Source organism: Onychostruthus taczanowskii, unplaced genomic scaffold (assembly GCF_017590055.1).
Source record: "Onychostruthus taczanowskii isolate IOZ18803 unplaced genomic scaffold, ASM1759005v1 scaffold24, whole genome shotgun sequence".
NCBI classification, from domain to species: Eukaryota; Metazoa; Chordata; class Aves; order Passeriformes; family Passeridae; genus Onychostruthus; species Onychostruthus taczanowskii.
In genome coordinates this window covers 9,616,115-9,640,922 of record NW_024499684.1, presented here as the reverse complement: position 1 = coordinate 9,640,922, position 24,808 = coordinate 9,616,115, and the positions used below count along the sequence as shown (strand labels likewise).

General features: G+C 55.5%; 2 protein-coding genes across 5 annotated transcripts in view; one reads left to right on the top strand and one right to left on the bottom strand.

Moving 5' to 3' along the window:
- Positions 1–3,167: 3,167 nt before the first annotated feature.
- LOC121336483 (deoxyribodipyrimidine photo-lyase-like) lies at positions 3,168–6,784 on the top strand. 2 transcript variants are annotated; one of them, XM_041405661.1, is made up of 10 exons: positions 3,168–3,173; positions 3,420–3,682; positions 3,864–4,009; positions 4,150–4,332; positions 4,494–4,652; positions 4,974–5,172; positions 5,262–5,414; positions 5,668–5,789; positions 5,890–6,049; positions 6,226–6,784. In XM_041405661.1, exons 2-10 carry the CDS (start codon positions 3,451–3,453, stop codon positions 6,375–6,377), a joined length of 1,506 nt encoding a protein of 501 aa, XP_041261595.1. In that variant the 5' UTR covers positions 3,168–3,173; positions 3,420–3,450; the 3' UTR covers positions 6,378–6,784. The 2 variants fall into 2 exon arrangements, with proteins under 2 accessions (XP_041261595.1, XP_041261594.1); XM_041405660.1 differs by lacking the exon at positions 3,168–3,173 and adding an exon at positions 3,201–3,246.
- Positions 6,785–7,205: 421 nt separating this feature from the next.
- The window catches only part of RUBCN (rubicon autophagy regulator), a 29,742-nt gene continuing 12,139 nt past the window's right edge, over positions 7,206–24,808 (bottom strand). The window contains exons 5-24 of one of the 3 annotated variants that reach the window (XM_041405659.1): positions 23,750–23,909; positions 23,469–23,575; positions 22,760–22,900; positions 22,392–22,548; positions 21,606–22,154; positions 21,002–21,046; positions 19,026–19,121; positions 18,737–18,852; positions 18,077–18,278; positions 17,614–17,715; positions 16,764–16,838; positions 14,052–14,112; positions 13,387–13,519; positions 12,908–13,053; positions 12,531–12,595; positions 11,754–11,992; positions 11,276–11,337; positions 10,957–11,110; positions 10,495–10,588; positions 7,206–9,733 (exon numbers count right to left, since the gene is read on the bottom strand). In XM_041405659.1, coding sequence (XP_041261593.1) covers positions 9,570–9,733; positions 10,495–10,588; positions 10,957–11,110; positions 11,276–11,337; positions 11,754–11,992; positions 12,531–12,595; positions 12,908–13,053; positions 13,387–13,519; positions 14,052–14,112; positions 16,764–16,838; positions 17,614–17,715; positions 18,077–18,278; positions 18,737–18,852; positions 19,026–19,121; positions 21,002–21,046; positions 21,606–22,154; positions 22,392–22,548; positions 22,760–22,900; positions 23,469–23,575; positions 23,750–23,909 — 2,868 coding nt within the window. In that variant the 3' untranslated portion in view covers positions 7,206–9,569. The remainder of the gene's footprint in view (positions 9,734–10,494; positions 10,589–10,956; positions 11,111–11,275; positions 11,338–11,753; positions 11,993–12,530; positions 12,596–12,907; positions 13,054–13,386; positions 13,520–14,051; positions 14,113–16,763; positions 16,839–17,613; positions 17,716–18,076; positions 18,279–18,736; positions 18,853–19,025; positions 19,122–21,001; positions 21,047–21,605; positions 22,155–22,391; positions 22,549–22,759; positions 22,901–23,468; positions 23,576–23,749; positions 23,910–24,808) is intronic. The other 2 variants (XM_041405656.1, XM_041405658.1) reach the window with 2 other exon arrangements.

The window sequence follows — 24,808 nt, the reverse complement described above, 5'->3', positions numbered from 1 at the left end:
AACAGGCAGCGCTCAGGAAGGGCGTGCCCCAGGCTGAGGGTTTGTCCCCTGGGCTGTCTGTGCAGGCATCACTTCCCCGTGTCACAGCGTATCACAGCCCAAGTGCGCTGCTGACAGCTGGGGCTGCTTCCTTCTTCTCAGGGTCAGGGACAAGAGCACTCGGAGGTGCCAGCATTCCACAGGCAGGCAGGCGTGCTGGAGGGTTGTCAGGGCATAGCCACCCTGCTGTGAGCAGCTGCACGGGGGCACTGCCAGGGCACAGGCACACTGAGGCCATCACCAGGGTGCTGGCACTCTGATGAGGTGCTCTCACAGCAGGCACGGGGCCAGGGTGAGGTACTCTGTGAGGATACACCAGCTCTGCTGGGGTACAGGGACGCCAGGAACATGTGCATGGCCAGGGGTCTGGGGCAGGGTACAGTGTCCCTGTCCTGGCTGAGGTGCACAGGGTGGGCTGTGACCAGGGTATATCTGCAGTCCCAGGATAAAGGCTCCTCCAAACAGCCACCAGGATACAGCCACACTGACAGGACACAGGTGCCCAGTAAGCAGCACTGCCAGGGGACTGCAGGGGTACAGTCACACTCCTCGGGGTACAGGCTACATAGATTCTCCAAGGGGTGTGTGCATACAGGCTCAGTGCTGGGGGCACAGCCACATGGCAGCACTGTCACACAGGTCCCCAGCCTGGGACCCAGCCACTGGCCTGCAGAGCCTGGAGACCAGGTGGCCCCTGGGGGAGAAGCTTGGCTGAGCAAGATGAGAGATCCTGTGGGGATTTGCCACCCTGATCCTGCCCTCCAGGTGCCCTGTAGCTGCACTCACCTGCAGTGTCACTGGGGGTCTCTGGTTCTGTTGGGGTGGAAGTACCAGGGGTGGTCCCAGGGACCTCTGTGGTGGTAACAAGGGAGGTCGTGGTGTCTGATGGGGTCGTCAAGGGCCCATCTGAAGTGTCTGTCGCTTCTGGGGTGGTGGAAGAAGAGGTGGTGCTGGTCCCTGAGGATGTGCTGCCAAGCAGTGTGGTCATGGCTGCCTCTTGGTGGGTGCTGGTGCCAAGTGTGGTGCCCACCCCAGGGGAGGAGAGAAGAGTAGAGGTGGAGAGAGGCAGCATGGTCATTTCAGCTCCAACTGAGCTGACAGCCAGGGCTGTGCTGGTCCCCACAGACGTGAAGGTGGTAGTCTTGTCACAGCTGGATGTCATGGCCATGGAGGCTGGAGTTGGCGTGCTGGTGGTGGTGAGCCCCAGGCCTCCTGGGGTGGTGCTGGATCCCAGCCCTGCTGGGGCACTGCTGGTGCTGGATCCCAGCCCTGCTGGGGGGATGCTGGTGGTGATTTCCTGCCCTGCTGGGGCACTGCTGGTGCTGGATCCCAGCCCTGCTGGGGGGGTGCTGGTGCTGGATCCCAGCCCAGGTGACACAGGAGTGCTGTCAGCTGTGCTGCCCCTTGCCTGCGGTGTGGTGATGTTGGAGGCTGCCAGGCTGCTCTGCTGAGCTGTAGAAGCACTGGATGTGAAGGCATCCGTTGGCATCTCTGGGGTGGAGGTTGCAGGACGAGAGGAAGGGAAGGTGGCTGCAGTGCTTGAGCTGGTGTTGGGCAGTGGGCCCATGGTCTCTGTGGGTGCAAGGAGGTTGGGAGTCAGGGGTGCAGGGTTTGTCATATCTTTGACAGTGGTCCCTGCAAAGAGGCGGAAGACAGCACACAAGGGCTGGCAGTGAAAGGCTGTGCTGGGGATGGTGCAATGTTACTACCACCATGAACTGCTCAAGTCTTGCATCAGCCATGGATCATCAGAAGTGGGGATTCCCTGTCCTGCATGGATCAAGCATGTGGATTCCCTGAATAGCAACATGACAATCAGCCAGGCTGACCACATAAATCCCCAGCCTGGCAAAGCAGGAACAAGCCATGGCCATTGCTGGTTTCAGGGCAGAAACTCCTCTCGGTGCCAGTCCTAAGACCCATTCCACCATCTTCACCCATCCCTGGAGGAAGTCAGACAAACCCGTCTGACAGGAAGAGCCAAGCAGGAACTGGTGACCGTGAGACAGTCTGGAAGTGCAGCAGCAGCAGTTTAAACAAACCCTCTGTGCTGCAGATAGTCAGGAACTGATAGTGGTGGGTGTAAATAATGGCAGTGGGGAAATGCTTTGTGGAACTAGCCCCACAAAGGAACAAATTCCAGCTTGCAGCTCAGGGCATGTCCATGAGAGACCTGTTGCAGCCCACAAAAGCTCTGGGAGTGGGTTGAGGGGTGCAGCAGGAGGGGACCTACAGCCGTAGTTCAAGGTTCTCAGGAGGCACAAACTGCAGGTTTATTCCCAATGCTCCACTTAAGACTGCTCTTACTTTGCATCAAGTACAAATGTTGGGATGGCATTTGAAGGTCTCCAGGCCTAGTACCTCCCAGTGAGGTTGCCATCTGGGCAGGACCATTTGGTGCTACCGGGAAGGTTGTAGCAAAGGCAATGAGCCCAGCAAGAGCCAAGGCTAAGCAAGGGGGTCTAGCTGGTCTAGCTGAGCCTAAGATCTTATCTTCCCAGATGGAGACACATCAGAGGCAAAAGAAACAGAGCTTGTTGCTTGTGTTCTGCAAAGCACAGCCCTGCTTGCTCACTAGGACAGGGATGTTGGAGAGCAAACAGCACCCGAAGTGTTTCACCTCTGTGAGTGAAGTCACCCCAGGGCCACCCACCACCCTGGAGAACGACGCTCCTCACTCAGCCCCCACCCCATGGATAGCTCCACATACCGCTCAGCCCTTACCCAGTGAGAGATCCAGCACAGCAAGGCTCAGCAGCAGCAGGGGCAGCCCTCCCGTGCCCCGAGTCATGGCCAAAGCCAGCACCCCAACGCCTTGGAAGCTGAGGGACCTGAGGACACAGGGCCTGGGGAAGGTGCCAGCGGGGAACTACGCTGCCGAGCGATGGCTGAAGGTAGTTGGAGCTGCTTCCTTGTTCCCGGGCGCACGGAGGGGAGGCACCAGCGGGCACTGACCCCTCCCGGGGCAGGTGCAGCGCCTCGGGCGCGCCGGGGACACGGGAGCAGCACCTGCGCCGGTGTGCGGGGGGCGGGCCCGGCCACAGGCCCCGCCCCTCGGGACACGGCCACGCCCACGGCCACGCCCTTCGCACCGCCCACGGCTTGTGTAACACTCGGGGCCGCGTGGCTGTCAGGTCGGGATCGGGATCGGGATCGGGATCGGGATCGGGATCGGGATCGGGATCGGGATCGGGATCCCGACCCCAGGTATGGACCCCAGGAGCAGATGGGGCCGGGGACCGTAACAGCGTTATTCCCCGGTGCCCGAGGCCCAGGACGGGCGGGGAACCAGCAGCATCCCCCGGGCTCTGCGGGCGGACCGCGGCCCGGGACTCGCAGGGAAGCGCAGGAGCTCAGTGCGGCCTGTTCTCCTCCGGCAGCGCAGCCACGCTGCTCCGGGCCGTGCTGAGGATGCGGCGGGGACAAGCGAAGCGAAAGGCCGAGGCCGCGGAGGTGCCGCGCGTGTCGCGGAGGAGGACGGAGGGAGAGCAGGCGATACAGGAAGCCCGTCGGAGGGCGGCCCCGTCCGTCCGGGAGTTCAAGTACAACAAAAAGCGGGTTCGCCTTGTCTCGCAGGGCTCGGACCTGAAGGATGATGCTCGGTGCATCCTTTACTGGATGTGTCGGGATCAGCGAGTGCAAGGTGCGAACCAGCTGGTGGAAGGGGCTCCCATGGGTGGTAAAAGCGCTGGTCCCCTGCTTTGATAACTTTGGTGCTGGCCCCACTCTCTACAGGGGTGTATGGGAGAAACTTCCTGTGAAACCCCATCCCCATCCTGTCAGTGAAGCACCCTCCTGACGCTGCCCTGTTGACTTTCCCCCAGATAACTGGGCTTTCCTCTATGCCCAGCGCCTGGCCCTCAAACAGGAGCTGCCTCTGCATGTCTGCTTCTGCTTGGTGCCCAAATTTCTGGAGGCCACCATCCGCCACTACAGGTTCATGCTGAGGGGCCTACAGGAGGTAGCAGAGGTACAGCCAGGGGATGTCCGTGCTGGGTGGGACAGGGCGAATGGGGAAGAGGGGAGGCACATCCATCCCTTCAGCAGATGGTGGTTGGGTGGTGTTGCAGAGCCATGAACTGTCCCACAGCCATTTCCCTGTCACTGCAGGAGTGTGCAGAGCTGAACATCTCCTTCCACTTGCTGCTGGGCTATGCCAAGGATGTGCTGCCCACGTTTGTGACGGAGCATGGCGTGGGTGGGCTGGTGACAGACTTCAGTCCCCTCTGCCTCCCCCAGCAGTGGGTGGAGGACGTCAGGGAACGGTTGCCAGAGGATGTGCCATTTGCACAGGTGGGTGCCAGCACTCCGGGAATAGAAAACTGGCTGGTGAGATGTGGGACAAACTTGTCTCCTGTGTCTTGCACACCGGAGTGACTTGAGCAGAGAGCATGTGTGTCAAGTTGTCAGGATTGTTTGCTTCTCACACCCTTCTCCGTGGCTTTGCTTCCCAGGTTGATGCCCACAACATCGTGCCCTGCTGGGTCACCTCCCCCAAGCAGGAGTACAGTGCCAGGACCATCCGGGGCAAGACCCACGCTCAGCTCCCCGAGTTCCTCACCGAGTTTCCCCCTGTTGTTCGTCACCCACATCCGCCCTCCTGCCCAGCAGAGGTACCTGCAGGAGACACTCAGACCCATTCATGGGCAGGTCTCAGTGTTTCATAAGTCCTTTGTGATCCTGGGAGGGGTTGGCAGGGAATGAGGATGGTGACCTGCCTGAGGTCACACGAAGATGGTGTGGAGATGAGGATGCCCTGGGGAAAGGGAGGTTCCCACCTCATTCATTCAGTTCCCACATCTGCCATGCAGAGGGCTAGTTAAGAGGAGGAGGCTAGCATGGATTAGGGATTTTGCTGGTTGAGGACATAACACTGAGGGCAGCCCTCGCTGAAAAGTTTCTGCAGATGCACTCACTGCTTGGTCGCCGCCCAGCCCATTGCTTGGGAGGCGTGTTATTCCAACTTGCAGGTGGACCACACAGTGAAGGAGGTGGAGTGGGCAACCCCTGGCACAGCTGCAGGGATGGCTGTGCTGAAATCCTTCATTGCAGAGCGGCTGAAATCCTTCAGCAGCCACAGGAATGATCCCAACAAGGCAGCTCTCAGCAACCTGTCCCCATGGCTTCACTTCGGTGAGTGTCCCAGGCTTCCCACTCTGCAGCAGGACTGAGCATTGTGGATTGGACCAGCAGCCTGACTTGGTGCTTCCCCATGTCCCCAGGCCAGGTTTCCACGCAAAGAGCCATCCTGGAGGTGCAGAAGCACCGGCGCAATTTCAAGGACTCGGTGGATGCATTTGTGGAGGAGGCTGTGGTGCGGCGGGAGCTGGCTGAAAACTTCTGCTACTACAATGAGAACTACGACAGTGTGCAGGGTAACATCCTGGGTCACGTGGGCCGTGCTGGCTACCCAGCTGGTCACTCCAACTTGGCCATCTCAGTTCTGCTAAGAGAGGGGCTCTGGGGGCACTAATGTCCCAACATTTTGTCTCTTCTGGAGGTAGGACAGAAGGTGATGAGTGCCCTCTTCAAGAATGGTGCCTCCAGGGCACAGTGCCCTCAGGAGCCTGGTTCTCAGGACCCTGCAGAACAGGTTGCTCAGTGTTGCTCCTCATCTCTTGCTCACAGGTGCCTATGACTGGGCACAAACCACCCTGAAGCTCCACGCCAAAGACAAGAGGCCTTATCTGTACAGTCTGCAGGAGCTGGAGCAGGGGACCACACATGACCCGCTCTGGAACGCTGCCCAGGTACTGCCCTACATCTTCCCCACAAGATGCTCAGCTTTTTTCTGAGGCACGGAGGTGACCTGCCATGGACTGATCCTTACAGCTGTCTCCATCCCTGCAGCTGCAGATGGTCCAGGAGGGCAAGATGCACGGCTTCCTGCGGATGTACTGGGCCAAGAAGATCCTGGAGTGGACACGCTCCCCTGAGGAGGCCCTGCAGTTTGCCATCTACCTCAACGACCGCTACGAGCTGGATGGGAGGGACCCCAATGGATACGTAGGCAAGCTGCAGGATGGGGGCACGGGGTGGGAGGCCTTAGCTCTGATGGCCAAGGCTGCAGAGGGGTCTCTCTGCAGGCAACTCCAGCCCATTCTGCTTTGCTCTCCCATCCCACCTGCTCTCTGGGTGCCTCCCAGCAAGGGGGAGAGCTGAGGCTGGTGTCCCTGTGCCCGGCAGGCTGCCTGTGGTCCATCTGCGGCATTCACGACCAGGGCTGGGCGGAGCGGCCCATCTTCGGGAAGATTCGCTACATGAACTACGCCGGCTGCAGGCGCAAGTTCGACGTGGAGCAGTTCGAGCGTCGCTACACCCCCACGCACTCCCGGTGACCCTCTGGGCTGGGCAGATGTGCCTTTGCCAGGCTGCCAGCTTGCAGGGATCACCCAGGGCAGATAACACCCTGGGATATTGAAGGGCTCTTTGTTATTGAGGGCTCCTTCCAGCAGCAAGCTCCAGGGTTCTGCAGATCTTTGCCATCACCCACTGCTCGAGTTGCCACACTGGGGCAGCTGCTGGAGCCCTTCTGCTGCCACAAGTTTGCTGGCAGCTGTGAGAGCCTATCCTCGGCATGCCTGTGCCTGCCAGAAACCTTTCTACAACCAAGGCCTCAGGAGTAGCCCAGGTTATCATTGCTGCTGGTAACCACAGCTGAGATTTGGGCTGAGCAGGGTGTTTCTCGGGAAAAGCCTCCAGGAAGAGGCTCTTTGTGGAGCCAGTGCTGGGCTGTCATCTTTCAACAGTTGTTTTAAAGTTTACACTTTGTATCACCTGTGTTGATGGTGTTTATGGGGAGATGCACAACACTGCTGTGAACAGAGTTTGGTGGCGTGGAATGGAAATGCAAGCAAGGACAGGGCAGCCAAGGCCAGGGCCCTGTGCCCCTCTGCCAGCAGCAAAGGCAAACTCTCGAAGGGGACTGACATTACAGAGCCCTTGTACCTCCTGCCCTGAGTCCAGTGGGCAGTTTGCAGGGGCAGGCCACAAACCAGACTAATTAGTCAAGGGGTAGTGACAATAACCCCCTCACAGTGACTGCACCACCAGCTATATGAGCTGTCCCTTCCATTGCTCCCTGCGTGCCCCATCACCTCGAGGTGGGATACACACCATTACCCCACCAGAAACAATGTCACAACACAACCAGACTCCTTATTAACATCGTTTATTAAGGACGGCATTTTAATTGCTGTGCTGTGCAATAATCCCGTTGTGAGGGCTCCAGTTGACAGCCAGGGCAGCCCCCAGCTCTCCCTCCCAGAGCTCCCTGTCGTGGCCAGTTCCAGTGTTAGTTGTAGTGGTCAGTGCTGGGCAGCAGTGTCAGTGCTGGGCACAGTCTTGCCCTGAAAACCTGTGCCAGGTTTGGGAGTCTTACTGCTTCCACATACAGTCCATGGTGGAGGGTGGAAACCATAACTAAGCCAGAATTCCTTCCCTCTTCTCAAAAAGTACTCAGTGCTTCTAGAAAGGGATCTGGGCAGCCTCTCAGCTGCTGTCCCATGACAGTAAAGTGCTTTAAACAAAATAGGGTGGATGGAGGTGTGCTGCTGAGGCAACTCCAGGGAAGGGGGTGCAAGATCCAAGCAACAGCAGGAGGGCGTGGCTCAGGCTTGGAGACAGGCAAGAACCAAGGCAGACCAGCATCTGGCAGCCCAGGGCTTGCAGAGACAGAGTGAGCAGAAGAGCAGCTGCTCTTCTGGGGAAAAAAAGCAGAAGCAAGACACAAGGCAGCAAAAACCGCAGGGGAGCAAGTGGGGAGCTGAACCCTGCTTTCAGGACTTGGTCAGGATGCTGCAGGCAGGGGAGAGATGCAGCAGCCCAGCCCTCACAGCAAGGCTTGCAGCCACATGTCCTGGACCCAGCCTCTTCCCCTCTCCCCAACTCTGCCACCCCCACAGGGAGAGCCCACGAGGGGTCACATCCCAGCCTCGAATCAGGGCATGTGCTGAAAGAGCCACTGCCCCTTGGAGCCTCCTGCCAGTGCACTGCTCTCTGGTCCCTCAGCACCCTCCTTGCACATACACAGGCCACACCATCCTTCCTAACAGCCCACATCCCACCTGTGCTGAGGTGGTGCTGGACATGCCATGGCTAAAGCATCCCCCCACAATGCAGAGGCACCTCTTCAACTGGGCACAGAGCTCACCTTGTCCCACTGGGTCTGACCCTGACCCTGCAGAGCTGTCACTTGTGGCAGGTGACACAAGTGCATCAGTGAGGAACCAGTCCTTGGCAGCACCCCAGTGCCAAACCCCTCTCCCCTGGGTATCCCTGTTGCAAGCAGGCTGCCTGACCATCCCACCACAGCACAGCTGGGAAGCTTCAAAGCTTTGCCTGGCTCAGGGACCCTTCCTCCCCAAAGGGAAGCAGGAGATCCTGCTGGGAGAGTGGACCAGCTCCATCCAGGGGTGAGGAACCAGGAGCAGGATAGCCCTGGAGATTTTATACTGGCGCGTCCCAAGCAGATCACATGCCCCCTAAGAAGGCATTTCAAGCAGCACCTCCTTGAGGGGAACACACAGTTAAAAATAGAAACAACCACATTAAAAAAAATAAAACCAAGTCCAGCAGAATAAAAAAAAACCCAAACAACTAAACAGAGGCTTGGGGATGCAGCTGGAGGGACAAGCCTTCACCTGCATCCTGACAGGTCTCAGGCAGAGAGGGAGCTCCACACAAGGCAGGTTCTGGTGCCACCAGAGTGAGGTCCCATGTCATCCTTAAAGGAGGACATATCTCCCTGGTAGGATAGATTGGCAGCATGAGGAGGAAGTAGGGTCAGAAGCCTCACCATATCCCATGGAGGCAGATTTCTGTGAAGCCATGTGGATCTGCCTGCCAAAAGTCCACCAGCACATCCACTTGTGCAGCTGCTCCAGGGGCAATGTCCCTCTGCAGCACAGGGAAATCTGGCATTTTCATCATTGCCACATCCTCTGCTCTGATTCTGGAGTCAGAGCAACTGCTCTCCAGCAGTGTCCCACAGCACGTTTGAGAAAGGGAGCTGTTAAATATACAACCAACCCCAAATCCCACCCTCCCTCCATGCACACAACCCCCAGCAGCAGAACGGAGGATCACAGGACTGAGACCTCATTCCCTCCTCCAAGGAGCAGATGTGACCAGAGCTTCCTAGTATACAGCTGATGAGCAGCAAGTGCTGACCCTTCAGGGGACCCTGCTCAGCTCAGAGCAGGGCACAGGGATGGACAGCACAGCCCTGTTGGGTCCAGCAGGAACAACTGCTCGGAAAAGGTCCCTGTTCTGCCTGCAGGACAGGCAGGAGCAGCTGCCTCCCCCCAAGCAAAGGCATCAGTGACTGGGAGTGGTACCTGGAGCAGATCCACACGGTGGAATAGGCTCCTTTCCCAGCCCAGCAGTCCTGGATGTGGGAAAAGAAATCCCTTCAAGACAGTGCTCCGGGCCTCCCAACAGTCCTCATCTCCACTCCGTGTGGCTCAGTCTCTGGTGATGAAGCCATGCACATAAATAAACCCATGATCTGCTCCTTGGCTGCAACATGCTCATGTGGCTGCCACCGCCTCCGGCTGCTCCAGCTCATCTTCGCAGTCCGAGCTGCAGGGCTCCCTGCCCTGCCTGTCCAGCAGCGCTCTGCGGGCTTGAAGGCGCTCGCACCGGGGACAGCGGCTGGACTTGAAGCAGGATTTGTGGTAGCAGGCTTTGCACTCTGTGAGGGAGAGCATGGCTGAGTGCTGGTACAGGCTGACAGACTGCCTGACACTCCACACCCCAGGTCCCTGCACTAGCTCATGAAGCTCTGGAAGCACACGAGGGAGGATTTCTGCTCTGCACAAGGTCCCTCCCCAAGCTTTCCTGATACTCCAAGGAAACAGTGACTTTGCCCCACGTTTTCTCTGGCACTGCATCTGCCAAACCAAGGCTTGCATGTTGTCAGGAGCCATCTGATGCCAGTTCAGAGGTTGGTCCCAAGACGTAGGGCCAAGCTCTACTCAGCCATTAATACTGGCCATTATCGAGGATGTCCCCTGAAGGGATCTAGGGATTTCTTAGCAGGCAGGAAGGGCACAGAGATAAAGCCTTCAGGCTCTCTCTGCTCTGCAAGCTCAGCTCCAGCCATTCAAGCAGAGCAGGGGAGCTGTGTGCAGGCTGCAGCCTGTCCTGTAACTGCAGCAGGAGGGAAGCCAGGACCCCCACACACCCACTCACTGCAGTGACAGCCCACAGCTGCCAGGGCAGGCAGCACAGAGCATGGTCAGGAGGGGACCTACATGCTTTACCACGCCAGCAAACACTGAAAATTATGATCTGCTGCTGTTGTAACATTGCAGACAGGCCATGCACAGGGGCACTCTGGTCTGGCTGACTACAGCTCTGTACCTCTTGCTAGCACAAATGCCACTCAAACTGGAAGGAGATCTTGGTGGCCCCAGGGTCTGTCCCCCCCCCTGTTTTTCCCCAGTATCTCACCTTCACACGTCCTGCACTTGTTGAGCTCAAAGGGGAAGATGATGTCATCCTCATTCTGGCAGAACTCACAGATGAAACCTTTGGCTTGGCACAGCTGGAAAGAGAAAAGATGAGGAAAAAGCAGCTAAATGCTCATCTTCCTGGCAAGTAGGACAGAAGGTAGAGTAGAGCAGGACAGCAGGCCACAGTGCCCTGCTCTAACCATGTGGGCCAGCCCTTCCCCAGCATGGAGCACAGGAAGGTTGAATCCACTTGTGTCAGGGGAGAGCAAAAATGGGGTAACAAATATCCCATTTGTGCTGAGTAGGAGCTCTGTGAAGCAGGCAGGAACAGTTAGCATTGAATCAGTTAATTTGATGGCTGCTCTGCACACCAAAGCCTCCCCATCAGTTATCTTTGCAGCAAAGCCTGCTCCCTCCCAAGGGTCCAGAGCCATGCAGGAGGCAGGAAAGGAGGCCTTACCATGCACTTGTCAATGTGCAGGCTGCCTGCCTTCAGGAGCTCTGTCAGGCGAGGCATCAGGTCCCCTTTCTTGATGGCACTGAAGTCACTCAGTGAGTAGAGGTGCAAATCCTCTGTCAAGTGGCCAGGCACTGTGTCAAAGGAGTCCAGGAGGCTGCAAGGACAGAGAAACCAGAGCTCAGAGCAAAGTGACTCCAGTAAGACCCCGCCCTTCACTCCTCATGCTTTCTCTCCCCCTCCAGCCCCCCTTCTCCCCAGAGTTCAATGCACAAGCTGTACAGATTCCCAGTGCAAATTGCCTGGGGACAGCAGGACTCACTCTTTAGCTAGCCGGCACGTCTTGAACATGTTCTTCATGTGGAAAAGCTGGATTCGCAGCAGCTGGAGAGGAAGGGGGCACAAAGAATCAGTAAACTGAGCATGGTCCTCAGCCAAGCAGGTCTGCCCCATTCCCTGTGCTGCTGAAATAACTGCTGCTCCTCAGCTGCTGCTCCCCTGTTTCCAAAGTGTTTACATCACACAGGGCAAGGCGAGCACAACCATCGTCATGTGCTCCAGGAGATAAACTGAAGCCCAGCTGGATACCAGCCAGAAATTCCTATTTGATTTTCCTATGAATTTGACATTCCTATGCCACTGAAGAAATCAGAAAAGGTGTATAGAAATACAGTGATGAGGTTTTAAGCCTCCAAAACAGAAAGATCTGCTTTTCCCCAGCTTCCCTGAAATACAGTTTACAGTTGGCTGCCATCCACCTCATCCAAACTCCACTCAGGAAGGTATGGAAAGGGTCTTACCCTCACTTGGTTGAGAGCCTTCACTTTCTGGTACAGGGCAGGATTGATAGCTTGCACGTTGAAGAGTGGGTCACTCCAGATCTTGCTCAGCAGGTCTTTGGAGAAGTTGCTCACGTAGTACTTGCTGAAGTCCCACTTGCGCAGGATGCGGCTGGGGATGACAGTCTGGGCGTTCTCGTGGCAGCACTGGCAGAAATACTTGCCCAGGTACTCGCAGTACCGCAGCCGCTTGATGTAATCTGGCCAAACCCAGGCAGACAGGCAGGGTCAGCCCAGGCACGGCCTCTGCTGCACTCCCAACTCAGCGTCTCCCACAAGCAAGAAACTCTGCCTTGCTGGCATCTCAGCCAGCCCAGAATGCTCAGTACTGAGGTCTGCAAGCACCCTCTGACTGCAAAGCCTTTGGGGCCAATAGTCCAGTCTCGTGCAACCACATCTACCTACATATTCATGGAAGAGCTCTGCAGCTGCAGAACTTGCTGGAAGCTTGAGGACCCAACATAAGACTTTGCCTTACAAGAGTCAACATCTGAAATGCCCTCTAAAGGATGAGCTGGCTGCTCTTTGCCTCCACCAGCTCTGTGACCTCCTAGAAGAGGAGGCTCCTCTGTGGATGGTGAGCACCAATGTGCAGGCAGAGCTGGCAAAGGCAGTGTAGCACTGCTCCAGGGACCTTATGCTGAGCTCTACCACCACCCACTCACTCAGCATCTTCCCACTTGTTTGCAGGTTCTTCCCCACCACTCTCCAGCTACAGGTCAGGCTCCCAGCACTCACCAGGATCAGTCCGGATGCCACAGCCTGCACACCGGTAATTCTGCTTGGCCACAGCCACCTTTCTCCTGCCCAGAGACAGAAGACAACATGCATGACCCAGCCCTGGTGGTACCTGACACCAGAAGATGGGTACCAGCACAGGCCTGGGAGGTTTATGTGGACAACACACCCAAGGGAAAAAGCCCCACTATGTCCTGGGTCACACCAAAGGCACTAACCCCAGGCACTGCCTCCGTCTCACAGTGGTGACCACCATGGATTTACCAGGCTCAGAGCAGGGAAACCCCAGCAACCAGAGGATAAGCAACCTTGGTGTGGATGGAAAAGGGATGGAAAGGGCAGGTCCCCTGAGAGCCCCCAGCCACATGGGTCCTTACGCTGGGGCTAGGTGAACGTTGAAGATGATCTGCGGTCGCGGCGGGGCCCACTCCAGGTTTCCGCGCACCCGAATCCTCAGCTTGTAGATGTCGGCGTGTTCTCCATCATCAGGAGAGATAGGCAGAGAGTCAGGGATGGGCAGCAGCTGGGAGAGGCAGGCAAGAGGGTCAGATCTCTATCTTGAAGTGCAAAGGCAGCGCACCCTGGCTGGACTGCCAGAAACCTGCAACTGCAGCCCTCTGGAAAACTGTCACGCACCAAGTCACCCCCCAGCTGAATTGGGGCTGAAGAAGGGCTGTCCCCCAGGGATCTGGACACTGCTGTAGGAGGCTGCATCCATCTCCAAAGCCCAGATAAACCCCCTCCTCAAGCTCCACAAAGGGAGCACTGGGACAAGCAAAGCCCGCTCAGCAGTGCCCTGAAGCCAGGGGTTCAGGGAAGATCAAATGCAATCAGTGACAGGAACTCACAGCCTTACCTTCTGTGGGGCGTCATGCTCAGGGACCAGCCACTCCAATTCAGAGGCAGCTGGGAGCTGCATGCCCTCAAACTGCTTCAGCAAGCCCATGGCCACCGCCTCTGCCGAGTTGGAATTGAGGAAGGAGTGGGATCTAGACAGCAAAGGAATTGTTAGAACTGGATGTCACATCTGTGCCCTCCTTGCAGCCCCATGGCAGTCCCAGTTCAAGTCACAGATCCTCCCTTCAACTCTGGTACTTTAATTCTGCACTGCTACACAGGCTTAAAATTAGTACACATGATTGATTTCTGTCTTTGCAGATGTCCCCAAGCAAAGCTGGCTAACGGCAAAACAACTGTTCAGAAGAGCAAGCAAAACTTAACTCACTTGGCAAAACCTACGCCTGTTCACAGGGGAAGCTGCAAAGTGACAGCCAGTGCCTGTGTAAGTCAGAAACAACTGCTCTCCCAGTATGGACCTACCCAAGCAGCTGCCAACCCATGGACACAGCTTTGTATTTCACCAGACAAAGCAAAGGTGTCCCCACAGAGGGAGGGAGGGAAGGAGGACGGGAGGGATATCTACTCCAGTGCAAAACAGAAACTGATGCACATGGAAGAGCAGAGCTGGGCAGGAAAGAGAACGTGGTACCAAGATGTGTCACCATGAGGTTGAAGACATACATGGAGTCCGAGGAGAGAAAGGACTTCCTGCTGGAATCTGGGTTCCTCTTGATATCTGCATCTGAATCACAAACAGACAAGGTGGAACAGATGGGACAGGGCTGGGGAGGCACTCATTTCAAACCAAAGCTTCGAAGTAAAACTCATCAAGCTGTTCAAAAGCACGTGAACTACAGCATCAGCTTCTACCAGTGGCACTGAGCAGCAAGGAGGGGTGCAGGCTAATCAGCCAGCTGTCAGAACTACCAGGGAAAGGCATGGTCGGGTGCTGTGAACAGCCAGCCTGGAGTTTCGGGCAGACAAGTGGCTGCTGGTACAGATCACACACCAAGTCCTAGCAGTAACATGGCCTAAAACAGAACACACACAGGAGCCTGGAGAGCAGGACTACAGGGTTAGCAAGAAGGTTTAGTAGCTCTCTACACACAGTATAGATGCTGGAAGGGATTAGCAATGGAATGCAGAGCCCTTCTCTCTACTTGACTGTAACCTGTAAGATCAGACATTGGCCCTGCCACAGCTTGTCAGTGACTGCACAGCCAGGGCTGGCAGCACTGCCCACACACCCCAGCACCCCTGCAGAGACAGGGCCAGCAGCCATGAGGCCAGCCCTCTGCAGAGGTCACACTCATCCCCTGAGGAGAGAGGGGTCCAAGATAAGGTGCAGGACACTGCAGTCCTGCTCTCTACAGCCCTCAATCAACTCCCAAAGAGCCCTGGGCTGCCCCACAGCTCAGGTACCAGGCAGTACCCAGTGGTGCCTTCACCACTCATCATTCTTTCACTCCAGCAGGTTAAACCTAACAGGGAATCCATCTCAACAGTAGAAAACCCCTATGTCAGGACAATTCCAGTCATACAATGCAGACAAAAGCAGGCAGAAACCTGCTTCAGGGAAGATAAGGCTCCCAGAAAAGGGAAGAAGGTATGCAAGGGGAAAGTACTACAGGGTCAGAACAGACCAAGAGTAGCCAAAGCCATAACCTTCATCCCAGTAGGTGTGCTGTTTTGTACCTCTGGGGAGCTAATGGTCTGCAGTGACCACACCACCCTCAAACAAAAGCCTGTAGCTTCCCCTGCCCCAGTGCCTGGCATGGGGAGGCACAGCTTAGGGTGCCTGCTCCTGTACCCCAAGCAGGCTGACTAACACAAATCTGGAGAGAGCCCACAGGATCCCAGCCAGGCCCCAAATGCACACTGAGACCTAGGGAATCAGAGCCTGAGGGAATCACAGGCTGAGCAAAGAGTGTCTCCCTGCCCCAAGCTTTTCTACAGAGAGCAGGACTGCCCTAGCAACAAAGTGAGCAAGTCCTGCTAATTTACAGACTCACACTACTGGAATTCAGCTTGGACATTTGACCTTCATTGTTTGACATCCATTACTAAAGCAGGCAAAGAAAAGCATCCTAATGTTAAGGAATCCACATATCCACGTCATGCAAACTGAATTCTAGCTGCAGGAAACAGGAAATTCAGGCAAACAGCCTCACGACCTTGTAGGGCACCAGCCAGACACACCCACCATGCTCTGGTGCCTTGTGCTCTGTGCAGGAAGGTGCTGCATGGTCCTAGACTACGATGAACACAAGCAAATGGGGGCACACACAGCACAGAGTGGGCCAGGTGCTATGGGGAGGCAGAGCCAGCACACTCAGGCATTGACATGGTCTCAGAGATGGCAGAGGGAGCCAGATCTGACCCCAGGCTTCCACGGGAGCTAACACTGGGATCCTGACACCGCTCACTTCCCAACATTAACTGCAAACACTCCCCAGATCCTCATTAGCTACCCAAAACACCTCTGCTGCCAATGCTATCAGGTGGGAAAGTACCCAGGAAGTTTGTGAACAGCCCCCAAATCTAAGGACATCACCCCACACCCCATGTGCCAGCTTCAACCAGGATCACAGCCTGGTCTGTGAACACAATAGGACTGACAGGAAAGATCTGAGCACCAGCAAACCCAGCAGGAGCAATGTGCTGGTGCTGAACACCTGACAGGAGAGATCAGCAGCAGCCCAGCTGACTGTTCCCTTGCTAAAGCAAACAGGGAGCACATGAAGGTTATTTAAACACGGCCAGCAGACCAGACCTAGTACTACTGTAAACAATAAAAACACTAAGCTGCGTGTGATCCCAGTGACCAAGACCTCCAACTTGAACAAACTGCCTGTGCCCTGTCTGATCTCACTACTTCTCCCTCCAGAACTTCTTTCTAGAAGGATTCCACTCCAAGTCAAGTCTGAGCAGACCAGGACAGCTGTGCTTCAGATCAAAGCTATGGCATGCCAGCTCTGCCAAGTCAAGCAGGATAATGCTCTCCAAGGCACTTGGGATGGAGACCTGGTCCCACATTGAAGAGGACTCTGCTCTCATTCAGCCCATGCTCAGCCTTCCACATCTACAGAGCTTCACTGTCCTGCGAAGTCCTACCCCAGGCAAGACAGGTCTTCACACAGCAGGCATTTTGATATATCCAAAACGCTGCACAGCAAAATGCCCTGGGGGATGGAGCCCACAGCAGAACTCAGAGGAGTTCACTCTACTCAATCCTGCCACATCATCCTGTCACAGCTCTTCTTTCTGACATCTGGATGATACTGGAACTAAATCCCAGTTCTGAAACCAGGCAGATTTCTAAGAAGTGTGCCCGTGCACACACACACACACCTTGCACACACGCGCGCGTGCCCAGGGAGCACTGCAGGGTACCTGAGAACAAGGAAGCCATTGACACTGAGAGGCCGTTCTTGGACATTTGAATCAGGTTAGATCCATCGTTACCATCTGTATGACACGGTGATGACAAAACAGTTGACTTCAGTGCTTCAGCCAGGCCAGAGAGAAAGGGCATAAAACAAGACAGCACTCACACGAGGAGAGCCCAGAACTGAATTCACACACTCCTCCATGAGCTACAAAACTGAGCTCAAAACCTCACCCTCATGGACTGAAAGGAGAGGTTGCTGTCAATAGTCAGGAGACAAGAAGTTTAAAGCTGAAGACTGGACAACTCCATCTTCTTTTTAAAGTACGAGATGGAGGCACGGCTGTGAAGTAAGTCATCCACTTCAGAGGATGAACAAGGCTCTGAAGGCCAGGGACTTGGGCTGGCCTCCTGTGGGTGATAAGCTCAGCCACCCAAGCTGCCAGGAGCAGAGATTACAGGTATTGCAGGTCGGGATGTGACCAGTACCCACCATCCAAGAGGTAAGTGGTCAGAGCTATGGCTCCTTCTGCCTGGGGAGGAGAAGAGAGGATGGCAGCTCTCCCACCTCTCTAGCTGAGACCACAGCTATGTGTACCAGGCAATGAAATGGAAACCACCTACCAGCCAGAGGCACAGAATGTGACAGGGTTACAGAAGATTTTGAAGCAAAGTCATGCCACCACATGAGGGAAACTGAGTGCTCTGCTTATACTCAGAATTCAGCCATTTGTTTGGGAAAAGCCATCCTGAAGGCCAGAGGGACAGGGCCTTCTTCAGCAGGACTGACCCCAACACAACCACACCAGGAAGTCTGTTTCTGTGAAAGCAGCCAAGACAGCCATTCTCTCCTACCTCGGATCTCATACTCTTCCACATCCTCCGCAGAGCCAGAGTCAGAGAGCCGCATGGAGCCGTGGGAGCTGAACTGGGACCCACTGTCTGTTGCCAGGAGACCTGGGAGAAAGGCACCACAGCCAGGTCACCAGTGGAAGTGCTCCAAAGGGTCACTGACAGCTAGGGGAGATAGGGATAGCCAGGTATGGCCAGGGAAAGGAAGGAGGGAGCTCAAGGATGGAAAACACTACGGGTTCAGAATGAAATGACATTCCATCATTCAGTGCCAGCAGTGTTATCAATGGATGGTAGCTGTCACATTATGGTCTCCAATAGCAGCAGTTTCACAAATCTTGGCACCACCTTGGTAGCAATTTAACTGTTTCCAAGGAACTGGCAGGAAGGCAGGCAGCTATAGGATAGGCAATGGACAGAAAACCCACATCCCACTAGCTGATGAGCCCAAAACCACATCACCCACTGTCTGAGCCCAGCTCCTGGCCTGCAGGGAACAGGTGCCTGGTGCGGATCTGCTGGCGCCGAATGCGAATCTTTTGTTTCAGTTCCTGGATCTCCTTGTCACTGTCTTCTTCCTCCTCCTCCAGCTGCCGGCTCATCATGTTGCATTTCATCAGCTCAATGGCAGCAATCAGCGACTCTGAGATGCTGAAGTGGGCGTTCTCCTGCAAGACCAAAAGCGTTCAAGGCTATGCCTTGGACAAACTAGGAAGACTTGGTAAAATTTTGTTCCCCACCTATGCCAGGAAAGAGCTTAAGGATGATGGCAGAAAGATGTGAATTTCTGTCAAAATATGACTCTTCTATGAGTACCTAGAAAACAAAGCCTTCTTGGGCATCAGAATACTCATGAAATATAAGAGGCATCCTACAAAGAGATGCACTCTGAGGGGTCGGCACACAGCCCTGAGGGGCCCTAACATGTTGCAAAGCTGTCATGTATATGACAGATGGACAGATCCCAACTACCAGACACCACCGAGGAGCTCAGCTCAGCTCAGTTCTGTGCACAGCTCTACAACAGGCAATACCATGGCATTATCCTCCCCATGGCAGGAAGTATCCCTGGACCTGCAGTAAGATGCATTCTCCAATGCACATAGGCTGCTGCTGCTTCCCTCACCTTCTCCAGGTCTGCACAGCTGCCAAAGTCCTGCTCAGAGAGGTAGCTGATGAGGGACTGCCCTTCTGAAGGTCTCCTGAACATCCCTTCCCCCGAGCTCAGGTACTGTCCAGAGTCTAAAAATACAAGAGACACAGGTATGAGGGAAGGATCTGCTATCTCCATGCCACCAAGTCCTGTCAGCACCCTGACAGCATCCCACAAGCAGGTGCCAGCACTTGAGGACACTGCAGCGCATGGAGGAACCTGACCAGGATTGAGTGTCCCCACTGAGGCTGGCTGTACTCACCATACTCCATGTAGAGGGAGCTGGGTGTGCTCAGTTCACTGCTCTGCGTGGAAGCAGAGACTGGCCCTCTCCCTCCACCTGGATCACCATGGGACTCTGGAAGGGAAGATGACACCAGGCACACGTCAGTACGTTAGAGGCGCCCTGCCGCTGCACAGGGTGAAATGAAAGGGGTTTGGCACCACACACACAGGCACAAATGGATGGAAATAAAGAGAGACATCTTCCTGCTCCATGCCACAGCTGAGGGCAAGCCCAGGAGGGGACAAAACTAGAAAGGCATTTCAGGCAGGAGAAGGGGAATGAAGGAGAGAAGATCATGAGTGACATGGAACAGTTACATCCTGAGCCTTCAGCTGTTTACCCCAGAGTAGAGTTGGGGGACACAACAGGCTCCAGCAAGTACCTCTTGCCAGCCCTTTCTTCCTGAGGGCAGAGTTATCCCCCAGAAGAGAGAACAGGATAAACAGGGAAACATGAGCTGCCAAAGGATCTGTGGGGGTCCCTGCCCTGCAAAGCAGCCTGGACACCAGTGCAAGGAGGCATCTGAAGGACGTGCTCCTGCTCCACTGTAAGGCAGACTCCCCACACAGAGCATGGAGCCTGGGTGCAGTGCTCAAGGTGACCTACGGGCTGTGGGCAGGGCTCTGCCCCTCACACGCACTGTGGTGCAACTCCTTGCCAGACTGAGCCAGTGGAGACTGCCAGGAGCTGGCCTGACCGCAGAACAAGAACAGGTGGTGCTCTGCAGAGAGCCATGGCCCCAGGGAGCACCTGGATGGAGTGCCTGGGTGACAGAGGACTGCTGAAGGAGACTGAAAACACCCTGCCTGAGCAGCACAGGAGCATACAGCTCTGGATACAGGGCAGGTGCCAGCTGACAATCCTGAGCATAACAAAAGGGCAACCATGTCCTTTCAACCTTCCACTCACTTTTGTTCTCAGCTTTGTGCCCTAACTCTCATGTGATTGGAGGCTCCTGAGCCAACCAATACCAGTCTCTCCCTGTCAAGGCCATGAAGCAGCAGCCACCAGGATGGAGCCTGGGATCAACCCACCCCACAGGCTGGGAGACAAGAGACTTGTTAGGGTAGGAGACTCTCACAGCTACTCACTGCAGCCTGCCAGGGTGTCCTGCAGCCTGCCAGGGTGTCCTGCAGCCACCTCAATATAGAAACCACCTCATGGGGTTGATGCCTGGGGGTGCCACATACAACAGAGCCTACTGCTGAAAGGTAAAGCAAGGCAGTGCTCAGCAACATCTGTTGGAGCAGGACACAGGGTTGGACAAATCTCTCTGAACACCCATCAGCCCCAGGGAGGAGCCTTTCCAGACACAGAACCCTCAGCACCCAGATGTGAGCTTGACAAACCCAGTGCCACTGTTCATTGAAAACAGCCCATTTTGTTGAGCTGCTGACTTTTTCTGCACGTGGGGCAAAGGGATGGCAGCACTCCAGCATTTCTGCTTGGGGTAAAACCTGCCCTGAGCCCAAAAGAGCATCCAGGAGTCTCAGCTGTGGGTACATACACTGGAAATCAGTCAACATCCAATCTCCCTGTGCCACAGATCCATGAAATAAAAGGAAAAATTAGATGTCCAAGCCCATGCCTGGTTAGCTGCCAGCCCTTATTCACTAGGTAAGAGAGGAAACCTCTCCTGGCTTCCAAGGCAGTGGGTGGAGGGAAGGGCAGGGGATGCAGCTCAGAGACTTGGTGGCCAGCGCTCCCTAACGCCATGCAGGGGAGCTGGAAACACTTGTGGGTCTGGGCCACTGCTTCCACAAACCAAGCTGGGATCTTCAGTCTGGCCACATGCATAAACCAGATCACGCCTCAAAGCATCAGCTGGGACACAGCAAAGATTCTCCTTTTTTTTTTTTTTTTGTTTTCTAAATGAACACTAATGGATTGATGGCAATCCTGAACTTGATGCAATGATCACTAATGAAGGGCTGTTATACTGGCTCCCAAACCTGCCACTGGATCTTCTATTATAATGGTGATATCCCTGAGGCCTCCTGGGCAGACAGAGGAGGAGAAGGGCAGCGTTAAGGGAGAGAAAGGGAGAGAAAACAGAGACAGACTGGTTACTACTCAGCAAGGACCTCAACTCCTTCAATGAAGGTGTAGCATCAGGGCAAACTCTCTCAAACTGGTTGTCCCCTCACACCCCACTCTCTCCATCCCCATGTACTCACTCAAGACCACAGGAGAACCCAGCAGGTTACCAGTGGGCTCACATCCTACCAGTTGGGTGAGCCCAGGCCCCAGTCCCATATCCCAGCCAAGCAAGCCCAGTGGAGAAGAACAGCTGATACCACAGCATTGCTGCCATTTTCTAAGATTTTAGTAAAAGCTGGCAATACCAGTAACAGTCCAGCCCAGGGCATTCTGGGAAGCAAGATGTCATCCCATCATTCCAGTGTAGAGCTGAAAAGCTAAGGGAAAAGACCAACCACTTGCCCACTGTCCCTCTCTCCAACGCGATCCATGGAATCAAGGGGGAGGCCAGCATCAGCCTTCTGGTACCCAGGACTCCCACGCCCAGAAGCCATCCCAGAAAAGCTGTCCCATTACCATGCAACTTCCCAGAAGTCACGTTGGTGTCAGAGTGTGAGCGCACGTGGCTCTTCTTGAGGATGCCCTGTGGAGCTGAGGACTGTCCCTCCGAGAAGCTGGACCGGCGCAACAGACTCAGGCCCCTGCTGCCACCTCCGCTTGCCCCCTGCTCCCCCAGGGATGATACTGAGTCCAGCTTCTGGGAGCTGCTGGAGGAGAAGAGTTTAGAGCTACTGCTCTTGGTGCTGCTGGTGCTGCTGCTGCTGCATGCCCGGCCCCGGCGTCCCAAGTTCCCAATGGCCAGGTACTCCGGTCCATCATTAACGTCACTCTGTGGATCATCCTGACTCCCTGTCCAAGTATCCTCGCTCTGGCTGGTGGTGCTGGAGCTCATCTCGCTGGCAGGAGAGAAGGGGTCTTTGGGTGAGGGGACGTGGAGGTGGGTGGCAGAGCTGGGCTGCTCCAGAGGGGATCTGCTCTCGCTGAAGGAGGAGGACCGGGTGGACGGGCAGTGCTCCTGGGGCTGGCTGGAGTTGGAGCTGCCACAGGAACTCACTGGTCTCCTGTCTGGACAGAGGCAGGAGCATGATTTCACACACTGGCACAAGGATGTCTCCTGTATCCCATGGCTATAAGCTCGTGGCTTATAGCCACGCCAACACGTCCACCCACCACAGGCAAATCCCTCCCTCCCATCATGGGCAGAAATCTTCCACGCCCATCCACACCAACAGACACATAGGCAGATAGAAAAGTTAAGTCTTTTCTGGGCCTACACTAAGCTCCCCAGCCTACTCTTGATACCTGAGAGGCCAGAGGAGGCTGGATGCTGGAGGCTGGAGAAGGACCCAAAGCAGCGCTGCTGAGTACAGGGGGCAGCAGGGACGCACGGGGATGCAGGGAGGGCAGTCAGGCTCTGACTCTTGGTCACTGGAGAAGGATTGTCACTCTTCCTGGTAAGCTGAAGAGAGGTGGCATCATCAATAAATCAGCATCTACGGGGCTACATGTCAAAAGAGCAGCAACAGAAAGGGATCAACCTCCAACTGGTGACCAACCACAAATGATGCGGCAGCCCTGGGAACACAAGGGTGGGGAGGGAAAAGCACTGCAGCACAGAAGGGAAGCAGCTGTTTGCTCACAGCTGCAGGACAGATTCTCATGCCCATTACCAGGCTCTCAGTGAAATGATCCAGGCAGCCCAGCGCTCCTGGCACACGGCTCTTGTGTCCCTCAGCACTGTGATCACACATGTCTCTTGTCCCAGCAGCAGGGTCTGACGCGCACAGGGATGGCAGTGACGTGCCGGCCAGCTGAAAGAACACAGCCCCCATTTAACAAAGCCTCGCTAATTGCTCTCTTTTGGGGACTCTGTGCAAAGAAGGCAGCTGCTGTTTCTGTCCTCTGGAGACAGGGCAGCTGGTGCAGGGCTGCACAGGGGGTCACTGGCATGAGCAGGAGCTGGCACCCAGGTGTCCTGGGGCATTGCCCATCCCCTCGAGAGTGTGACTGTTCCTCATGAATAGGCAGCTCTGTGTGCTGGCTCTGAAGCCTGGGACTATTGGAGAGGGCTTTAAAGGTGCCTCTTACATGGAACTGGTCCTCAGGTCCTTTACTCAAATCCTTGGTGCAAGCCTGAACCAAGGTGCTCCACTACAGGCTCCACACAGCCATTTCCCCCACCCTGACCCCTTACAGGTCACAAAGGCAGGACAAGGACCAGTTCCCCACTCTCCTCCCCTCTTGGAGCAACTTTTACTAGTTCCAAGTTCAGTTGCTTGTCCAAGGGTTCCACATACCCTGAATGTGACCTTGAGGGAGCAGCCACAGCCAGTTGGCATCTGGGGAGAGCCAGATGTAAAATCTGGGACCTCAACTCACCATGGAGGTGTCGATCTGAGCCAGAAGCCTGGGGTTGTTCTGCTCAACAGCTTCCAGGCACTGCAGCATGGCCGTGACGTGGGCGTCACTGAGCAGGAAGGCAGTATCTGGGCAGAAAAAGATGCTGCTCAGGGGAGCCCCTCTCACCCACACAGTTTGACACACCAGCTGCTCACATGCAAACCAATTTTTCTGCTGTCCTCCCTCACTCCCACACAGCTTGGAAATGCCACCAGCTAGATATTTTCCTAGTAAGAAGGAAAAGGCCCATGGCTCCTTACCTGTGTAGAACTTCCTAATGTACTGCCGGTTCCCCAGGAGCGGCCTCAGCTGTGCTGACAGGCAGTGGCACTGCAGGCTGTGCTGCAGCCACAGCTGGGCAATGGCCTGGTCCCCTGGGCCCTCGGGGTCACGCTGGCCGCTCTCCTGCAGGCTGATGAACTGGAAAGGGACAGCAGGCACAGGTTAAGGCAGGCAGAGGCAAGAAGGGGAAAGGGCTTGTTCTACCGTGTGGCTTTGGTCCCCTTGATAACAGCAGCTTTCACATGCCAGTCACTGTCAGCAGGAAAGAGGGCATGTCCCAGCAGCTCCTCAGCCACCAGGGAGACAAAAGCACCAGGCAGGAACAATGCTTCAAAGGTCAGCCAGTGACCAAAGTCCTCTGACAGCCACCAGTACAATGAATTTCTCTTGCACACTCTCCCACCCATGAGCCTTGTCCCTGACCTGGAGCAACCCCACGCTCCCAAATCCAATCTGACCCCAGCGGTGACGGTCATTTTCCTGCTGACACATTAACTGGAAAAGGCTGTGGCAATGCCTCAGCTGCTGCAGATTGCAGAGCTGGACTGGAGTTACACTCCTGTTCCCCCAGCAGCAGGCTGGACACTGGTGTTCCCTTGTCCAAAAGGGGCTGGCACAAATGGCCAGCCCTTTGTGCCCATCCATGGCAGGAACCATGGATGTCAGCACAGGGCAGCTGAGGACCAGGAGTCATATGGCAGTGGCCGGCACAAGTCAGGAATAGGAGAATAAATGCATGATGGAGATAAAACCCAGAAACAGGACAGCCCAGACCCTTAGAGATCTGCACAGACAAATGAATTGCCCCAGTGCACACACAAGCACTGCTTGTGCCGGTTCTCTTGGTGATGCCTGCTGCACCCAGCCCAGCAGCACTGGAAACTGGCCTAGGAGAAATAAGTAGCCAATTGTCTCAGCCCAAGCCACACTGAGTTCCCAGGACACAGCTTGTACCCAAAACCACGGCTGTGTGAGCCTCCACAAGCCATGGAGCTTTACTCACAGCAGCCCAGGCAGCACTGTCCCACGGGTGAGAT

Bases quoted from the DNA above. Each gene is read 5' to 3' on its own strand.
- LOC121336483 (XM_041405661.1), top strand. From the start codon at position 3,451: ATGCGGCGGGGACAAGCGAAGCGAAAGGCCGAGGCCGCGGAGGTGCCG. The intron at 4,010-4,149 runs GTACAGCCAGGG...CTGTCACTGCAG, and splicing joins GCCTACAGGAGGTAGCAGAG to GAGTGTGCAGAGCTGAACAT. The intron at 6,050-6,225 runs GCAAGCTGCAGG...TGTGCCCGGCAG, and splicing joins GGACCCCAATGGATACGTAG to GCTGCCTGTGGTCCATCTGC.